The sequence below is a fragment of the Zeugodacus cucurbitae genome, chromosome 4, assembly GCF_028554725.1.
Source record: "Zeugodacus cucurbitae isolate PBARC_wt_2022May chromosome 4, idZeuCucr1.2, whole genome shotgun sequence".
Taxonomy (NCBI): domain Eukaryota; kingdom Metazoa; phylum Arthropoda; class Insecta; order Diptera; family Tephritidae; genus Zeugodacus; species Zeugodacus cucurbitae.
Genome location: NC_071669.1, coordinates 40,159,696 through 40,181,377, shown reverse-complemented (window position 1 = coordinate 40,181,377; position 21,682 = coordinate 40,159,696). Strand labels below are relative to the sequence as shown.

General features: G+C 34.3%; 2 protein-coding genes across 9 annotated transcripts in view; one reads left to right on the top strand and one right to left on the bottom strand.

Annotated features, from left to right (window-relative positions):
• Positions 1 to 7,748, top strand: part of LOC105214910 (uncharacterized) — a 31,339-nt gene extending 23,591 nt beyond the window's left edge. For 6 of the 8 annotated variants that reach the window (XM_029042071.2, XM_029042070.2, XM_011188616.3 and 3 more), the window contains exons 4-6: positions 2,259 to 2,772; positions 5,632 to 5,944; positions 6,308 to 7,748. In XM_029042071.2, the coding sequence (XP_028897904.1) occupies positions 2,259 to 2,772; positions 5,632 to 5,944; positions 6,308 to 7,543 (2,063 nt within the window). In that variant the 3' untranslated portion in view covers positions 7,544 to 7,748. The remainder of the gene's footprint in view (positions 1 to 2,258; positions 2,773 to 5,631; positions 5,945 to 6,307) is intronic. The other 2 variants (XR_008470831.1, XM_011188617.3) reach the window with 2 other exon arrangements.
• Positions 7,749 to 17,674: 9,926 nt separating this feature from the next.
• LOC105214934 (terminal uridylyltransferase Tailor-like) lies at positions 17,675 to 19,780 on the bottom strand. The gene is made up of 4 exons (XM_054229794.1): positions 19,391 to 19,780; positions 18,867 to 19,278; positions 18,121 to 18,800; positions 17,675 to 18,048 (listed from the first exon to the last, which is right to left on the bottom strand). Exons 1-4 carry the CDS (start codon positions 19,778 to 19,780, stop codon positions 17,842 to 17,844), a joined length of 1,689 nt encoding a protein of 562 aa, XP_054085769.1. The 3' UTR covers positions 17,675 to 17,841.
• Positions 19,781 to 21,682: the final 1,902 nt, after the last annotated feature.

The following is a 21,682-nucleotide window of genomic DNA, read 5'->3' as shown; positions in this document are numbered from 1 at the left end:
TGCAACGCTACTAGAAGTTGGAAAAAGGCACATTCGGTACTGAAGCTTCCGTCAAACATGCAAATCAATGAAAAACCTGTTTGTCATTTCGAAGCAATCAGTTATGACAGATCAGATAATAACTGTCGCTTTGGTGGCATAGTGCTCCTGTTATCAGGCGAATTTTGACAAACACTTCCTGTTATTTCGAAATCAACAGTGGCGGACGAATTGAACGCATCTCTCAATTCATCGTATTTGTGGCGACTCGTGAAAACCATACGATTGACCATGAATATGCGAGTGTTCCTGCAACAAGATAGCACCGCAGAAGATATTCAAGGAATTGGAAATGGGCAAATTCCTGTGGATACTTCTAATGATTTGATATCAATCCGAACATTGGCCAAAATTATCGTAACTACTATTGGTTGAGTGCACGCGCAATTTTAGCTGCCAAAAATACCGATGTCAATGACTTAAATTGTACGATTCAATGATGACTTAAATTATACAAGTCAAATTCCGGGAGATTTGTGTTCGTACAAATCGATCGAAAATGAAGTGTTGAAAATGAAGACGAAGCCGTGAATAATTCAGTGGAATTTCTAAATTCTCTGAATTTGCCTGACAAGTCACCGCATCCTTTGCGTCTTAAAGTTGGATCTGTCATTATAATGTGCCGAAACCGTGTAATTGAATCCTACTGATTGTGACGCAGTTATCGAATAATGTAATAGTTGCAAGAATTTTGAAAGGGACAGAATGCTTGATTCCACGAATTCCTTTGAATTTCAACGATTTGCCATTTCAGTTCAAACGTATTCAGTTTCCAGTGAGACTTGCATTTGCGATGACAAAGACAGTCGCTGGAAGTGTGTGGTATAAATCTGGAAATGTAATATTTTGCACACGGCCTGCTATACGTGGAGTGTTCACGAGTTGGAAAACCATTTCACATTTACGCACCGGTAGAAAAAAAACCAAAAAGTTGTTTATCAAGCTGCGTTACATTGAAAGAATGTAGAAAAATCGCAAATAAATGCTTTTCAATACAATATATATTCAACTTAATATTCTTTTAAAAACAAATAATTTCACACAGGGCAACGACTGCGCGACCAGCTAGTTTTATAATATACACATAAGGTATTTGAGATGTGGCATCACTTGTAGAAAAGATGTCGAAATCGGACTATAACTTTCAAAGGCGGATATCGAACATGATGAACTGAGTGCCTAAGGGTAATTTTTCACCGAAAATATCAGTAAATCTCTGAGATATTTTAATGTAATTCAGGGGAAATATTTTTCTTCTAATAATGTGTCTCTGTACCAAAAATGGTTAAACTCGGGTCATAACTTCCCCTTCCTCCCATATCTCTAATTATAGGCTTTTCAAAAATACAGTGGGCTTTATTCCGTATTTAACGGTTAATATGTGAGATATCTTAGCAAAATTAAGTGAGCGTACAGTCTTGTATATAATGTACTGTGGTGGTGCAAATGAGTGAAATTGGTTCAGAAATTACCTCAGCCCTTATATACTATATATGATGATTTTCGTTACTATTTGGACTTTATGTCGAATATATATTCGGGGGGCAAATTGTGTGTTAAATTGCATCAATAAATTGCGAGAGTATAAAATGTTCAGTTGGGGTTAAGGGAGAGGATGTTTTCGTTCATATACAATATCTTGGGACATATTGTTCTTTGGTCCTAAACCAGAATTAAAGGAAGAATGAAGTGAGTTTTGTTCTATGTAATGAAATATCCAGTTTAATCTCTACATGCCCTCAACATGTTGCGCAGAATACATAAACTACTTGTGATTCCGCGTTATAATTGCAATAATAGCTTTGAATGCTTTTACATTTCACAGTATCAGATATATAAATAAGCTATATTAATTTATTATTCCAACTATTGCCAATACTTTTGTATTATTTTATAATTTTGTATTATTGTTGTAGTAGTATTTTGCATACTCATTTATTTGTGCCATTTATTTTGTGTCGTTTTACTCCTTTGTTTGTTCGTCATTAGTTATGTACGTGTTATGTTCTTTCTTATTTTGTATGTTTGTGGCGCTATTGTTATAAAAAACTCTAAAACTACAAAATTCTGGATGCTCGCACATTTAAACTTTTTGCAAAATTGCTTGTATCGATTTGTTGTGATAATGCTTGCTGTAATGTACTGTGATATGTTCACCGTCCACCGTCCATGAATGTATATGCACCACATGTCTGTGAAACAAAAATCCGCGTAAATAGTCTCCACCAACTCGACACTGTATCCAGCCAGCACGCTGCGGTCTAACAAAAGTGTTGATGCAAAGCCTTTGCAGACACCACCGACCGATACTGAGCTACCATTGCCAGCGACCCCAACACCGACTCCCGAACTTATTGAGGCATCAACCTTTGACCAAACAACACATACCGCAGAATCTTTTAACGATTCGAATTCTGAAAATCCTTTCACTAATGACACATATAAAATAATGCGACCACCCACAGGTTATCTTGTCTGGAGTGAATCCTGTCGAATACCGGACGTGGATGTGCATGCGCCGGACATGATGCAACATTTCAAACGTGAGAAATACAAGCCCTGTTCAAATAAAAAGCCGCTCACGACAGTTGTTTACAACGCAACATCACGGGAGTACGTGCTGCAGATTGAAGAGAGTGAAATCAAATCATTTAGTAAATCTGGACGCATCCATTGCTGTTATCAGTCCATAATGCGCAATGGAACCGGCATCAAAGCGGATGTAGACTATAAGTGAGTACTTTTAAAGCGTTTATCCATTAATATTCTGTAGTTTCAAAATGCGTCATACGGTCATACTCGTATATTACTTCATGGTTGAATCCAGTTTAAAATTGTCACGTTGTCTTGCATAATATTCGAAATATTTACTTTAAAGTCTGAAACAAAAGTCCCGATGGAATAATATTTATATATATTTAATTTCCGATAACTTAAAACTCTTCAAATCAGTTTAATTGCTATTACTTTTAATCAGCGAATTTTATTTGAATATCTATCTTTCTAGACGTATTTAATAATAATAGTACTATGAGTAATAAATATTATGTATCCTAATTGGTTTTTATCGCTTTGCGCCGCGACAATTACGACCTTTATCATTTTCACGTGTTTTCAGTTTTAGATCATGAGAAATGCGGCAAGATACTGATTACGAAATGATAATCATCATCCTCTTTAACAGGATTCTTTTAAAACCTCACTTTTTCTTTTATTATTGCTTTCTACCGGAACTGATTGCAACATGTTTGTGGAGTTTTCTAAAGCAGCAGCTATTATTTTAGAATTTAATTGCGTAACTCTTCCTTTTTAAGATTGAAATACCGGAATCTCTGATGGGGTTTCATATGCATGCCGCATCATCTTCGATGGTAGATATTATAGCGATAGTACTAGGCTCAGTGGATAAGTTATTTGTATGGGAACTGCTTCTAGATCGTGTTAACTATTTAGCTCGCCAGTTTTTACTTACTGCACGCAGTTTTCTGCACCTTCTGATTTTAGTTCTCGCACATAAGTTATTAATATTATTTTTTTTTAACTTGTGTTCTTTCCACTACAAAACATGGTTTCTCTAAATCCAAACCGCAAGCGGACAGTGTTTGTCTTGGGCACTTATTTATTTACTTTATCTGTAGCCTTCTGAAAGGTATGGTAGCTTCTGACTGTAACAGAACCAATTCTCCTTTTTTATAATTTAACAGTCGCCTTGTAAATGTGTGGACACAATTCTCAACACTTCTACGACGATACATTGGATAACCGTCTATATCCGTAATTATATCATTTGTATACTGCTTTCAGCCCTTCTTTACCATCCTTTCTATAAATATATTTATTTTTAATGTTTTCCTTTATGTTTATATATTTGCTATATACATATGTATGTACATCTATGCAACACGTCAATTTTGAGCTGTGACCACGTCCACGTAGCTAAAAATGTGTTCACCCTAATGTCCTTCTGTAATGCGAATATCTGTTTCAAATGTCTCAATTTCATATTGTCGCTTGACCGAATAGACAGACGATTGGACATTGTGAATAAAATTTTAAATAGAAACTATCCTATATTTTATATTGTAACAAATTTTTATTTATATTGGACAAAATATGACTGCCACGCCCACAAAATGGCGAAAACCGAAAACACATAAAGTGCCATAACTAAGCCATAAATAAAGCTAGCAAAGGATCGCACTATGCAGGGGCGTATTTGGATGTAATTGTTTTGGGAAAATAGGCGTGGCCCCGCCCCCTACTAAGTTTTTTGCACATATCTCGTAAACTACTAAAGTTAAATCAACGAAACTTTCAGGAGTTGTTTTTCCAGTCCCTTATACAGTCCAAAAATGGAGGAAATCGAATTATAACCACGCTCACCTCCCATACAAAGGTTATGTTGAAAACTACTAAAAATGCTTTAATTCAGTAAGGGAAAACACCAGGAACCTTAAATTTCACTTTAAAGAAGGAAGAAACCCTATCTCCGAATATATATCAATGGAATTTGGTTTGTGATATTTTCCTTGGATCCCAATGATATGTTGTGAAAATAGGCCAAATCGGTTCACAACCACGTCTACTTCCTATATACCAGAACTTTGAAGTCGAGCTGAATAGCTTACTTTACAACATGTAAACTAAGCACTAGTGAAGATATCGGAACAGAACTTTGCATAAATACTGCATTTATAGTGTGGCATCCCCTTTCTAAAAATCGCCGAAATCGGACCATAGGTTTTCAAGGCCCCATATATCGAACATGAGGACCTCAGTGTTTCTAATCATTTTTTTTACCGAAAATATAGGTAAGTCTCTCAGATATTTTGAAGGAATTTGTAGGGAATATTTTTCTTTTAATAATATGTCTTCCTGCCAAAAATGGGTGAAATCAGGTCATAACTTCACCTCGCTCCCATATACCTAATATTAGTGTTTCCAACTTTCAATGGGTTTTATACCATATATATGACGAATATATGGGTCAAATTGTGTGTTATATTAATAAAATTAAATAATTAAATTGCGAGAGTATAAAATGTTGGGTCACTACGGAACTTATCCCTTCCTTACTTGTTAGAACTTTGTTTTCAAACTCTATTCCTTAGCTTATCCGCTTGTTTCAGCGATCATCCGAATTATTGTTTTAAACATATGTTCATAACTTTAAAGATCCTAAAGCATCCTTTGTGTGGAAAATATCTTAAGTCAGTCAAACTATGAAGCATGCGAAATAAATCAGAATCAGGTTTTTAGTTTAGTTTCTGTTATAATATTAGTTCTTGGACGAATAACAGAATATTTTTACAACAACAAGAATCCTGTTTCTATAGGTTAAGGAAGAACATCTTCCAAACGGTTCGACTATCTTTTACGTCATCGTTACCATTTATAAGTTATATAATAAAAATAAAAATAAAAAATAAAAAAAAAATGAAAATTGGCCTTTTGAGCAATTGGAAAAATTCCGTTATTTCTTTAACACACCTAATACACATAAGCATACCTAGGTTAAGCACTGTTTTATTTAACCAATATTTTCTCTCGCCAATTTAAGTGTAACCTATATCACTTGTTGTTATTTTTCAGACTTAGTAAATGTGTTCCTTTTAAGAAAAGTGTTTCTTTATCGCCTTCTATCGAAAGCATTTTAGTACAATGTGATTCTAATAAGCGAAATGTGTATAAGAATGGGCATCCATTGATAAACGACAAGCCCAAAGTGCGGGAGCGTTTAAAAGCTTGGAAAACGAAAGATGCTGAACATGGTCGACAAAAACCGCCCAGCATTCTAATGATCGGCATCGATAGTATATCTCGTGTAAATTTAATAAGAGCCATGCCGAAGACAGCCCAACACCTATACGACAACGATTGGTTCGAATTAAGTGGCTACAATAAGGTAAACAAATGTAATTTAGATATGTTTAATAAGCAATAATAATCTAAATATTTGAAGAATTGTTAAGAGATCTAAAATAAATATTTCCGAATATTAGTGTCAGTCATGTTGAGAGAAAGATATGTGATAAATTAATAAATTTCCTCTTCACTTTGAGGCCGGTTGATGCTAAGTCTTTCAGACGAAATTTCGTATTTCTTTCTGCACTCACAAATACTTTTGCCGTTGTTTCAAATAGGGACGAAACGTGGCGATTAAAATTATTAGGAACGTTTAATTGGAATCTTGAAATTTTAATTAAAACAAAAATTTGCTTATTAAAAGTTATTAAGGTGTGTATTTGCCATCTATCTCTCTCATTAGATAGACGACAATACATTCCCGAATTTTATGGCTGTACTTGCTGGTTACAATAAAAACAATACCATTACGAAATGCCCTCCAACTGTTTTGGGTGCCTTAGATAACTGCAGCTTGATCTGGAATACATTTCGCGAACACGGCTATGTGACAGGTTATGGCGAAGATGCAGCAGAAATTAGTACATTCAACTACTATAAAGTGGGATTTACGAAACCGCCCGCAGACTATTACTTACGTCCATTCCAACTGGCTGCGGAACATCATTTGCATAAAACCTACAAATCTGGCCTCACCTTTTGCCTTGGCTATCAGCAGTCGGCACAATTCACTTTGGATTACGCCATTGAATTTGCCACACGTTTCAAAGACGACCCACTATTCGCTTTATTTTGGGCCAATTCTTTCAGTCACAACAACTTAAGTGACTGCTCGTCAATGGATGTCGTAATACTCGACTATTTGGAACGCTTAACGAAGTTAGGCATACTGGAACGCATGGTTGTTGTATTCTTTAGTGACCACGGCCTGCGCTTCGGGCCTGCACGCACAACCGCATCCGGACATATGGAGGAACGACTGCCATTTATCTTTATTTGGTTGCCACAATATCTGAAACAAAAGTACCCCAGTTTTGTAAATGCCTTAAGTGCGAATAAGAATCGTCTAACCACACCGTATGATTTGCATATGACCCTCAAGCATTTGCTGAGCATGTCTGAACGTGTTGAAGATAAATCCAAGTTTCTAACTTTGGCAGAAGGCTGCCAGAATTGCCAAACGCTTTTAGAACCAGTGCCTTTGGATCGTTCGTGTAACGATGCAGAGATCGCCGAACACTGGTGCACTTGTATACCCTATAATAAGGTGTATAAAAACTTGAACATCATACAAAAACTAGCCAATTCTACGGTTAATTACATAAACGAACTAGTTCGTAACTTTCGAAATGGCACATTCGCATCTCAATGCCGCACTCTGCAGCTCAGCAGTGTCGTTAGTGCACACCGCTCTTATGACGCTTTTAGACCGAAAGATGCCAACGGCACTGCATTGGACGTGTATCGTCTTCACTTTGTTACAAAACCGAATAGTGCCGATTTTGAGGTGACGCTGCGCTACAATCCAGATACTGAAGCTATCCACATCACAGGTGAAATAAGCCGCCTAGACTCATATTACAAAGATTCGCATTGCATATTGGACAGCTTCGTGAAGAAGTATTGCTCCTGTGTCTAGCGCAAAACGACGTCGTCGACGGCAAAAAACAGCACAACGAACAAAGCGCACTGATCAATGTGGACCGCCTTCCAGCGTGGAGGGTAAATATCTCGTTTAATATGTAATTTATTTTGTACATTAATTAAGAATATAACATTTTCGCACAGGAGCTAATTGATCAATTAACTTTTGCTCGATAAAAGCGCTGATTTAGATCGATTTACCATATAAAATAAAAATCTCATATTTCTACACTAATTTTTAATCGAGTTGAAAATGAAATGCAACTCTGTATAAACTTATCAACTTCTTATGAAAACCAAAAAAAAATTTACAACAGCTGATGGATTATCGAGTAGCCGGCAATGCGAAAACTGGTTTCTCAATTAATATTTAATTGATCAATTAATTTGGCTGTGCGAAAAGGCTATAAGTTTCAAAAAATATGTCTATAGGCTCAATGTTTTCCCATTTGTAAATAATTTTTAGTACATCAAACAAAATCAGAGGTTATAAATATAAATCTGAATCTTTGTAATTATTCTATATTTTTTAATTATGCATAATGCATCAATAAGTCGTTGGAAATTTGTGGTGGTGTTGTATTGTTTGAAAGTAAACCAGTTTGATAGAATTCTATTAATTTTCTAACCAAGAAATCTAACGGTAAGTCAAATCTTTTGGAAGAAGCGATCAAAATTAGAGACAGAGTTTATTTTCATTAACTATTTGATCCAACGATCGGATCACACCACAAATTGCCCGACTTATTGATCAGTTTATACAGATAAAAATACATGTACATATGGACCGCACATATATGAATGCGTGTAAATAAGTGCTAAAACACAAAATTTAACAATAATTGCATACGCTTGCCAAAACTAAATGTAACTACATGTTTTAAATGAAACAATATACAATAAATAATTTTAGTATATACTAAGTAGTATTAAATATTAATCGAAAGGCTTTAGCGTTATGCATACAACAAGATTACACTTAAGTATCCTTAAATAAGTATAACTTTTTACAAATGCTAATATACTGTGATTTGTAGTCAATACTTTATAGTAAGGTGATACTGAATAAATACATATGTACATATTTTCTATAATCGACCAAGTGTTACTCGAAATCGATTTATTTATTTTAGGTCTTAGCGAGGTGTTATCTACATTTCTATTTTTGCATTTCTACTCCTTAACCAGCAAATATTATGAATTTCTTCATAAAGTATATGTCCTGAACGCGGTTTCTTATTTTGCACTAGTCTTCTCCGGGTTGTTTGCCGTTATCATTCACTGACATGGTTTTTATATCGATTGAAGTCTCCTTCGTTGTTTTATTATCCGTTTTAGGGAGTTTTCTCACTATTTACCTAGCATCTGCGCTTGTAAACAGTCGTGGACATCCTCCTACGTTCGGGAAAACATCTGCATTGCATCGTTTTCTTACAGCCACAACAATGTTCAAAATTAGTTTTTTTAGGCTAACAATTTTCATGGTCAAAATATTACTTTTTGAGATATATTGGCAAAATTTAGAGAGCGTATAATCTTAGATAAAGTATAACTTGGTGGCTAAAATGACCGAAAACAATTCAGGGACAGGAGTAATGTTCTCATATGAGTGCATTACATATGTATAGTGATTTTCGTTATGCTAATGAACTTTATGTTAAATTGTGTGTAATACTATTTCTTGTTAGCGGGTTTTTATGTATAGACCTTCCACGATCCTCAATACATACAATATAGAGATGGTATCGGTCTATACCTTGGTCTAGTTCCCATACCCTGACAGATACCTGAATCTGTTTCCACACCTTTGAACATTGCAAATTATGTTCGATTACATACGAACACGTAAGCAAGTGTAACTGATCATTTGAAGAACTCTTGAGGCAACAATCATACATACCTTCTATATAGATTTCTACGTATGAATCTTTTAAAAACATCGCAAAACTAGGAGCCCCTATGCAATATGTTTTACTCGAGAATTATACTAAATCTGATTTATCATACTAAAAAGTTACTATGAAAGCTTAGCACAACTACTTAAAGGAATTGAAAGAGAGCCTGTATTCCTGTAGCCTCCAATATTTATATTGCTATTTTATCAATTTATTAAGACATTATCAATATATAATCAAAGTCATGTTCTAGTGGTCTTACCTAAGTTGTTATGGACTACCTTTGTTTTTAGTAATTATCGAGTCTGAGCAATTGATGGCTATATACACTGCGCGTCATCAGGATATAAGTTAATGACTTATTAATTACAAAGTCAAAAAAATAAATATTTTATGGTCAAGAGTGACCTTTATTGATTGAAATCAACTTAACAACTAACTCTAATTTACAATTAAACATATTCTTAATATTGCCTAAATCTTTGGTTAACGTTATGGCGGATGTTGGTTTCTGGTTACTTTCGCTTATGCGGCGCATGGCGGATGTTGTTCCCAATTGTTTGATTCTGCTGACTAAACGTCTCGAATATTTCCTATTGGGTGATAGTTGACGTCGGCAGTTATTGGTTTACTTGCAATATTTCTGGTGTTAACTCCTCCACCCCCAAAAACAAACGTCCCCGTTTGTTCTACTGGGTTACTGCATTTGGCTTACTAGCGTTATTGACTCTGTTAACTGTGGTGTTTCGGATGTTGTGAACTCTTTAGGGTCACTCACGTTTACGTTTACGTTATAACTTGAACGTTCTACCAGTTTGCTTTTGAAAAGTTCCCTTAGAACTAATGCGATGACTATTACCGCTACGAATATCAGACTGATGATTGAAAGCGATAAATTCGTGATTGAAGCTGCTCTGTGGGTTATATGTAGTGCTTTTAGGTGTTTGATGTTGTTCATGTGGAGTTCTTTCAACATTTCCAAACTTAGGATTTCTTCTTCTCTATTTGAAGGAAGATTTGGTTGCAGGATTGCGGGTAGTGGTTTTGTGCTTAACGTTTCGCTAAAGGTATATTTTTGTTCGTCAATGTTAACTGTAGAATTGTGATATTGTACTGCGTACGATCCAGTAAGATTTATCTTTTGGTTGTCGATCTCTATTGTGCCATTGTACTGATTTAGTAGTATGATACCAGGTGAGATGTTCTCTACTGATGGGATGTGTTGATTGTTTATAATAGTGCATTCCGCTGGTTCGCTTCGAAGTAGTCGAGGGACGCAAGTAGTGTTACTAATATCTATTAAGTTCTTACGGTTACAAATTCTTATATTATTATATTCCTTACATTTATTCTTAACGCCAAAAATTTTGTTATTATTACAAGTAACTATATCCTCATAGGGGATTTTATTAATATTTTTCTTCATTTTTATTGGTTTTATTAAAATTGAGTCGCAAATATCCTCATTTGTTAAGGGTATTCCGACTATATAAAGCAACATTGTATTGTTTGACGCGACTTTTACATTTGCTAGTTCTAGTGAGTCTTCCATATTGTTTAATGTAAAATTATTTTTTTCAAATACAGATTTTATTAATCTAAGTTCGTCATTTGACAAAATATATGAATTTACGATGCCGGCCTTTGCCCAATGCATTGCGTAATCTATATTAATTATTTCCTCTTTAATAATTTTTAATTTATATTTTATTTCAACAGCCAAATGGTGTTGTATTTCTTCGTTCGTTTGTAAGGTTTTTATTATTTTATTTGATATTGTGGTGATATTGTTAATTCTGTCAAAAATTACTTTGTTAATTATTACTTGTTTATTGTTATTTTCTATTATGTTATTAAGTTGATTTTCTAGAATTACTAGGTCGTCATGGTCGGGATTTCCAGCGATCCATTTCCAGACTGTCCCTAGTGCATCTATTGATTTTTTAAATCGCCTTGGTTTAAGTCTGTTTAAATAAGTCTGTGTCAAGTTTATTTCGTTAATGAGAATGGGAAGGAGGGGATTTTCTTCAGTGATCTTTATCTTAATGATCCTGCTTATTTCATTCAATGTGTTCTGGCATGCATCCAGGTCGACTTTATGAATTATTCTGTACGTTCCTGTTTGAATTTTAGTTAGTCCTGTATTAAATGTTGCTAACTGCGAGTTGGTGTAGTCTATTATTTGAAAGTCTGCGTACACCAGATTTACGAAAAATCTGTAAGAGGAAGAGAAGAAAAAAGAAGGGGTAATAAAACTAGGTTTTAATGTTGCTTTTGTGCACCGTTCGTCCTTTCTCTGTGATTACTACACTGGATTTATCCTCTTTCACAACTTCTTTTTTATATCTAGCTGTGAGCTTAGATCCTAATCGTTTGTTTATTCTAACATATATTATTTCTCCAGGAGAGTAGGTTTTCGTTGGCTTTCGTGTTTTATTGTGAAATTCTAAAACTTTTGCTTGTCTATTCTGAAGAGTTATGATATTTTCTTGTCTTGCTTTCTCGTATTGCTCTGGGTCTATTGAAATGCGTCTACCAAAAAATGTTTCTATTGGTCGTTTCCCTGTAGCAGAGTGTATGGAATAGTTATACTCGTATGTGCAACGGTCTAGGAGTTCCTGAAAGGAGCGATGGGTATGTTCAGTTTGAAGACAACGCATAATTTCAGATAGGGTAGAATGAAATCTTTCTACCTGTCCGTTAACTTTGCTCGCGTAAGGGGGTGTTTTAAAAATTCTAATACCAAGTTGATCTTCGACCATAAATTGTATTGAAGATGAATTTAGAGATTTCTCGTTGTCTATGACTATTGTTTTGGGTACACCGAAAGCGAAAAGTATTTGTCGCAATGGTTCCCTGATATCTTCTATTGCTTTTGATTCTATTATCCTAACTTGAGCATATTTCGAGAATTTATCCACTGCAGTGAGTATCAGTTTTTTTTCTGTATTGTATATATCTATATGGACTATTTCACCAGGATATTCGGGAATTGGGGTTTCGTGTAGTTGTGGTTTATTAGGATGGCGGTCGTATTTGTTCTCTTTACAAATTTTGCATTGCTTTATTATTGCTTCTATCTTTGCTTTCATTTTTGGAAAATAATATTTTTGTATTAGTTGTTTTGAATTTTCGTCTCGGTTTCTGTGTGCGCGCTTATGTTCTTTTAATATTGTTTCGTTTTGAATGTCCTCGTTCGTAATGTCCTCAACTTTCATCTGAGTATATCGAATTTTATAATTGGAAAAATGGATTTTCTGAATTATTCCCATTATTTCTTCGGAAGTAAATATGCCATTTATCACCGAAGGGTTTACGTTTTAAAAGTGAAATTAGGTTTTCTGAGGAAAATGTTTGTTTAATTATTACATGTCTATGGTATGTAGGGAATGGTATTTTAAATTGGTAACTATCTTCGTCTCCTAAAGAGATCCAAAGTTGGTTTTTGAAAACATTTATGGGTACTTCTACGGCTGGAATTAGATTGTGAGATGAGCTGTCATCTGAATGTGTGGCTACTGATAAAGAATTTATTTCGAATGGTCTTGAAAGTGTATCTGCTACTATGTTGGCTTTACCAGGTTTATATCTTAATTCGTAATTATATTCTTCGAGTATGGCTTTCCACCGTTTTAATTTAGAATTAGTGTTTTTATTGCTTAAGGCGTATGTGAGAGGTTGACTTTTGCCGTGCCATACAGATAATTTCTAAAGGAATTTAGTGCCCAAATTATGGCAAGCATTTCCTTTTCGTTTACTGCATAATTTTCTTCGGTTTTACTTAATGTCCTATATATAAAGGTTATGGGTTTTCCATTCTGTTCTAAGACAGCGCCTATGGCATATTTGGAAGCATCTGTTGTTAAATCGAACTCTTTTTTGTAATCGGGATAATGTAAAATGACGTCTTTCGATGTCAATGTGGATTTTATTTTATTAAATGCTGCTTTAGCGTCATTGTTTAATTGGATTTGGATTTTTTTGGAAACATTTTTTGACATTCTACCTTCTTCACCACGAAGTAGAGTTGTGAGGGGTTTGACTAACTTTGCATAATCTTTTATGAAACGTCTATAGTATCCTGAAAGTCCTAGAAATGATGTCTTTAAGTGTTTTGGGGTATGGAAAATCTACAATACTTTTTACTTTAGATGGATTTGTGGAAATACCAGCAGAAGAAATTATGAATCCTAAAAATTCTACTTGGTTTTTATAGAATTCGCATTTGTCTGCTTGTACTTTCATATTAGCTTTGCGGAGTGTATCAAAAATTTTGTCAATATGCTCTGAATGAGATTTTTCATCTTTGCTAAATATTATTATGTCGTCTATATAGACATAACATATTTTTCCTATATATTGTCTCAAAATATCGTCTAATGTACGTTGGAATATGGATGGGGCGTTCTTCAGTCCAAAAGGTAATCTTGTGAACTCATACTTTCCGTTGTTCACTGAAAAGGCTGTTTTCTCCACGTCAGATTCCTTAAGAGGAATTTGATGGAAACCGCTTTTTAAGTCGATTACTGAAAATATTCGATTTTCTCCTAATTGTGATAGTACTTCATTTTTCTCTGGTATTGGGTATCTGTCAGCAGTTGTAACTGTGTTTAGTTTCCTGTAATCAATAACTAATCTGAATTTTTTTTCGCCTGATGCATCGTCCTTTTTGGGTACAACCCATATTGGTGAATTGTATGGCGACCTTGATTTTCTGATAATACCGTCCTCTAATAGTTTATTTATTTGTTTTTCTACTTCTTGTTTTAAACTGGCAGGATATGGGTATGATTTTGAGTAGATAGGTGTATCTGAATTTGTTCTAATTTCCGCTACTACTTTAGTTGTGTACGGTAGTTTTTCATTAGGTTCTGAAAATAAGTTTCGGTGTTTTTGTACAAGTTGTTTAATTTCATTTTTTTCTGAAATATTCATATGTTCGTCAAGGATTTGGATGGGATGAACATCTTGGGCTCTATATTGATGGAGTTGAATTTTACGTTTGTTTGCTACGATCATGAAATTTTCTTTAGTATGGATAATTGCTGATAGTTCCTTTAAACTATCATTTCCAAGAATTGCGTGAAAAGTTGTAAGAGTGGGTAACAAAAAAAATTTTAATTTGCATTCTTCAATATTAAAAAGATTTAGAAAAGTGTGATGGGTAATGTGTATTTTTCCACCGATTGAATTTGCGTAAAAAGGGTTATTGTTTTCTTTGGGATTTGGTACTAAATTTGATTGAATATAGTTTTTATTGGAGCCTGTATCGACTAGGATTTTTAAAATTTCTCCACTCTTCGTTTTGCAGTTGAAATAAGGTAACGAAGAGCTGTTTAATCTAAAAAATGTACATCTGTCAGGTCTAGTGATTGTTCGTTTTCGTCGGTTTGTGTTGTATCGGAAAAGTCATAGTTGTATTCGTTGTTTTGGTAGTCATTGTTGTATTGATAATTTTGTTCGCTGTAAGGTTCAAAGTTTGAGTTTACATGAAAATTCCTTTGAACTTTTGGTTGCAGATCATTTTTGTTTGAAAAATTTGATGGTCGTTTGACAGTGAATTTGGGATTTGGTCTATTGGCGTAATTGATAGCATTTGTTCTTAAGCTAACGTCTACATCCATTGGTTGAGGTGGTTTTGGTGGTCTTGGAGGGGGATTATTTGGTGGTTGATTAAATGGATTTTGATTATGAAAACCATGTTGTTGGTTTACTGGATTTTGGGGATACCGTTGTTGACCATAAGGATTAAATATTTGATTTGGTTTTGGTATAAAAGCTAACTCGGGATGGAATTTGGTTTGAGGAGGTTGTCGATTAGGATTTGGAAAAAAATTCTGTTGTTGGAATTGTTGTCTAGGAAATTGATTGTTAGCGTGATTTGCTCTAAAGTTTTGATTTTCTAACTTCAGGCAAAGGTGAAGAGCTTCTGGTAGGCTTTTTGGTTCTCTGATGCCGAGAAGCCTAGGAAGGTCACCCGAAAGTCCTCTGACAAACGTGTCAAGGGCTTTAGCACGGTAGTTTTCCGTAAGAAGATGTATTGCTTCCTCTCCTACTTCCATACAACCAATTTTGTTGAGGATTAATGATAGGTGCGAATACACTTTTTGGTAAAATTCATTAATCGTTAGTCTTCCCTGTATGAGACAAGTCATTTGATACTCTAAAGTACCAATGTCTCTTTTGTCTGCATAATGGGTAGTTAGACAACGAGATATTGCCGTCCAATCTAAAGGCGTGTTATACGACTCCAGTGCTATATCTGCTTACCCTATAATTTTGTTTCTAATTACATTTAGAATACCGAAATAGCGTGGAGTGCCTTTTGAGGGTTCGTATATCCTCAAAATCCGCTCGACACTCTTTTTCCAGGAGGTAAACTCCGAAGCGTTTCCTGAAAATTCTCGTAGTGCTCGCACTACGTCGGGAATTTTGTTCATTTCGTTCATGTTGTCTCTGTATCTTTCGTCTATAGTTTGATCCCTAATGTTTTGGTTCGTACCATTATTCAAAATACTTTGTATTATGCTTTGTCCGTCCGTCTGTAACATCTGAGTTACAGCGTTTTTAACTAAATGTGCCAATTCTGGCGAAATTTGGGTGCCAGAACCGGAAGGTCCTGTTGGTGCAACGGGAGTTGTATTCCCTAGCACTGGTGGTCTTATTAAATTATTTGGGTTAGACATTTTATTTGATTTGTTTATATTATGAACGATTTTGTATATTGTTAAATTTGCTTAATATAGATTTAACTTTTACTAATTTACGTGAGAGGAAGAGAAAAATATGTTTCCTCCTTGTATAACAATTCACTTGATTCTTTTAAAAACTTTCACAATTTTAAAACAATTTTTGTTTTGAAGGATATTAAATGGAAATACATATATGTACATATATTCACTCTTTTAAACTTTTGATTTCTTTTAATATATTTTGGTTTCTACAAATTTTCACAATCTTAACCTATTTCTTACATTATGATCAGCTTCATGGCGGCTGGCAATGATGATTTGGTCCTTTTTTCCTTCTGGATACTACTGGATCACCGTCTTGCTCCAAGTTGCTCACCTTCCTTCCTCAAGCGTGGGTAAGGAATTTAAATTCAGCTGCTTTCTCTTTGGCACTACTTATGGTACCGAAACTTCCCGTACCGGATAACTATTTCGAGTTGCTTCCCGTTTAGCACTGCATATGGTGCTTTTTTACCGAAACTTCTCGTGCCGTATATTTTAGGCTCGGGCGCCAGTTAATGACTTATTAATTACAAAGTCAAAAAAATAAATATTTTATGGTCAAGAGTGACCTTTATTGATTGAAATCAACTTAACAACTAACTCTAATTACAATTAAACATATTCTTAATATTGCCTAAATCTACCTGCGGCAGCAATTTTGGTTAACGTTATGGCGGATGTTGGTTTCTGGTTACTTTCGCTTATGCGGCGCATGGCGGATGTTGTTCCCAATTGTTTGATTCTGCTGACTAAACGTCTCGAATATTTCCTATTGGGTGATAGTTGACGTCGGCAGTTATTGGTTTACTTGCAATATTTCTGGTGTTAACTTATATACCAAATATTTTACACAGTATTTGGGTTAGAGTTACAAAACTTTTTTCTAACATACTTTAAACAATTTGCCTCAAAATAAGCTATAAAAGGACACAATACCACAAAAATTTGCCAACGAAAATTGCGTAATCAGAATAGTGCCCCAAATGCAATGTTAATTATCTCGCATAATTTGGAAACCCAAGCCCTTTTCTTAACGCTGTTTATTTTTAACCCTTAATACAGAATTGTTTAAGCTATATTCACATACGTGTTGATCTTTAGAAGACACAAGAGATGTGAATGATATTTGTGTTAAATTATTTAGGTGTAAATGTAAGAGATTATATTAGTATAATTCTGCGGGAGTATACGATTTTAACTCTATATTAAAACATTGTTTCCAAGTCAATTCAATTACTACATTTTCAAAAGCTTTAGACTTTATACTATATATTATATTTAAATACACAAAAGGTAACAAGTTTAGAGTAATAAATTCTCTGTTTATTGCATTTGTTCCAGAAATAAGAAAATGTGTAAGGCCCTCTACACCCAAATAATTAATTCCGTCGCCAAGGTTATAGCAACCATTATGCTTCTCAGACCTTTCACCCAATAATGACCTCCAATAAAAGTAGATAAAAAATACTTTAGCTTTTACCGACTAATGTATATAAATACAACTTTATTTAAATAAAACTTTACATGATATATGTATACCTAAAATTATATTTAATACGTATGTTAATGTCGATTTCAAAAATAAAATGAAATAAATATTTCAATAGGGTCACTTATAAAAGATAAAGATATTTTCTCAAATCTATTTGATGCGCCCGATTCCTCTATATTAATTCTTCAGCCATCCGTTCAATAATACCGTAAAGAAGTGCCTCATATCGTTGAGCATCTGTTGAAATGTTTACATCTTCGAAAACATCACAAGCATGGTTAATACATGTTACAAAGTATTCCAAATTGAGTTGAGATATCGATTTGCCAACATTATGGCTTAGGGCAAACGGATCTTGTACACAAACACAACAATCGACCTAAAAAAGAAAACAGCATACAAATTTATGTTCGGATACTTTTCTAACAACGAGCGAATAATCGAATATTACCTGAAATGGTTGCTTGGTCTTGTTGTTGGCAATATAACCTGGAAAACTGATTTCACCTCTTTTAAACTTATCAAGGGGAATCGCCTCGCCCATATATGGCGATATAAGAAAACTCTCGAACTCAAAGCAGCGATAAAACTTGAAAAAGCCCTCAATTAGTTTGGAAGTAGTCAATTCTCGTGGTAACGGGGATATTTTTTCTTGAAGTTGATATGCATAATTAACACCCACTATCAAATTATCAGGAACATTATCTTGCAGTTCTTTTATCGATGGCAGCACAGCCGGTTGATTTGATTGGGGCTGTTGTAAATAAAATAATACCAGTGTAATTAGGCAATAGCTGGTCATATTCCCTCGACCAATTAATTGTAGCTGTTTAGCCCAAATTTTTAGGAACGTTATCAATTCACGAATCCTGTTATCAAACTGCAGAAGATCTCGGACGAATTTGGTATTATTCACACTGCTGGGACAAGATATATTTATGTCCAAACTGAACCCAGTGGGAATGTGCTTGCATTTAATGATGGGCACACGGGCTTGTCGTACCGGTATAATTTCACTGAAACATTTACTACGGTGTAAACAGCAGTTAATACGATTAAATGCCAGTGGATTGTAATTCTCTCTTAATCGGGTTGTATCCTCAAACTCAATATATATGTCGATGTCACTGCCTGGAAATGGTTAGAATAATAATAAATTAATATAAACATACCTGAATTAATGTTGAGCACACTCACCTCGTAAAGCTAAACCACTCGCAAATGAGCCGAAAGGATGTAGTCTTAATCCTCTTAACGGTGGTAGTTCTTTGTACAGACAAGTTTCGATGCGTTCGTATTCTGAATCTAATTTCTCGTCATTCATTCTGTGATGTTTAAAAATACAGCAAAGCTCTTGACCTGGTTCACTTTTGTGAAGAGCATTCAGTAATTCTTTTTGCAATGTTTGTTGTTCGTCCGTCTTTATATCTGTTAGGATCGCTTTAACTTTGCTGCGTAATCCACTTTGAGGTCTCTTAGTTCTTTTAATATCATGTTGTGAAAGCTCATGTTTCAAACATTCTTGAATATTACTGAATTTCTGAGAACATACGATACATTTGTTACCGTTCGCGGATACGTGACTAGTTTTTGTCGGTGAATGACTCATCTGTAAAGTTGAATAAAATTATATCGATGTTGGACGTTAATTTTTTGTGGGACAATTGAAATGCTAAATTATTATCTTCAATTGAATTAATTGAATTGCAATTGCTACTCACCGATTTGTTCCTTTGGTTATATTTATTGTTGTGGTTGTATGTGACAAAGCGTGAATTTTCTATAGCACGAAGTTCTTGCATAAACATTTGCTCAAAATGATGATAGTATAGGTCAGGCCGAAAACAATTCGATCCTACATTAACTATTGTGTGACCTTTGTTAGCACGTATCTCCCAGCAGCCATTTTGCCTCATGGTATACAGCTGCTTTTTATCTTTCTTTACAATATCTTGCAGTTTTTTAAAATTGAAGTCTCTCGCAAATTTTGGATGATTAATTATGGAGTTCACTGGCACAAATCCCTCGAAACTTATAGGTATTCTTTCCTGTACAGCTCCATGACGCAACAGCCATGTGAGCCGTTTACTTAGTTGCACTTCGTCCGACATAACTAAATAACCACTTTACACTTTGTACTGGTTTTTCAAATGCAACAGATTTTGACTTTCTCTAAAGCGCTGCTCTTGACGACTGGTGGCAAGTAACAGAATTTGTTCGTATTTATACAAAAATCAAACGAAACTGGGCAAATCTAAAGTTAACTACCTGAGTTTATTCGTTTCGGAAAGTTCCTTAGGTTTCGGAATATCTTCTTCGTGCCTGAATGCAGTTCAACCGCACTCTGCAGTTCATCAGTGTCATTAGTGTACACCGCTCGTATGAGGCATTCAGACCGAAAGAGGCAAACTTCACATTAATTAATTATCAGACAGAATGGTTGAGGTAACGCTGCGCTACAATCCAAGGACTGAGGCTATCCATATTATCGGTGGAATAAGCCGTCTTAACTAATATTATTATTACATATTCACATTGCATAGAAAGCTTCGTGAAGAAGTATCATATTTTTCTAAAAGAGAAGAGTGAGAGTCTTGTTTCAAGTTAGTAAAATTAGAGATAATATCTGTTACAAGAAAGCCATTGGTCAAATGACAACGGATGGATAACATTTAGACGCAAACCAAAAAAAAAATTAATTTTGGTCAGAGAATCATGGTGGAGAGAAGCATCAACAGAAGCATGTTGTGAAAAGTATAAATTCAATATCCACATAATATCATAATACACTGTACGAATTTGTTAAACAGGATAACAACCACACCCAATGCTTAATAAAAAGTTATATTCAAAACTACTTTTTGTAATAACTCTCTAAAGCAAAACGTCAGAATCAATATATTTCCATTTGCATGTGACTCAATTTAAAAATTTTATAATAATACGTATGATACTGTTCACTTTTAAGAGAAATCCAAAAATGTAAGGTTAAATCCGTTCAATACTTCCCTTATCATTCATATATAAGATATTGCAAACTTTCGATTGATTTTTTACCGTATATATTGGGAAATATTTTTTTAATTAAAAAAATTCAAACAATTGACTTTCGCTGTGATCATTTCGATAGCAAATATAATTATAATCCATTGACTAAAATTGAATTCATCTGCGCCATCTGATGGATCAATTAAGATAATTTTTGCTTTAATTAATATAAAACAAAATTTTCATTCACTACTATAATATATATACTCAGTTCTTTCTAACTTTTTAATTCATATCGGAGATATTAAGAGACATATATGTATCTAGTAATATAGTATGTTTAATGGTTTGATTTGTTATTTGTTACTTAAAACTTTATAAAAATAGTAAACTGAGATCAATTAGTGAGAGCAATACCGCAACATAGCGCTTGTGTTTAAATTCAACTTTTGTTCTTTTTGTTCTGGGAGGTCATATTATGGGGACTGAAACATTTGTTAATTGAAGGAGCCTTTATCCCTTTAGTATTCAATAATAGTTATGGTTCTTTTATGAATAAATTAAGATTGACCTTACATAGTCATAGTCAAGGGAAAATAATATCGCGAAGGTCACCTTAAGTGCCTTACCTGTTCTTCCTTTTAGTTTGCACCTTTCTTCAATCAATGTTTATCTACCCTTCCGTAAAATTATTTCACGGTAAGCTTTGAAAACATAGATGTGATGTTGTATTATTTAAGTAATTTAAAATTAAATGTAAGAAATTACTGGGAATCAGGATAATAAAGAGTTTTTGGAAATTAGGCTGCTAGAATACCTGTGGCTTAAATTCAGGTAGTACAACAAAATTGTGCGAACGTGTGGGAAATCTGCAGGTCTTCAATTAAAAGTTAATTTTTTTAAATGCAATGCAAACTACTAAAGCTATATCAAGGAAACTTTCTAGATTCGTTTCTTTTAGGTACTACCTTATACAGTCCACGCCCACCTCCCATGTAAAGATTATGTGGAAAACTACTAAAAAT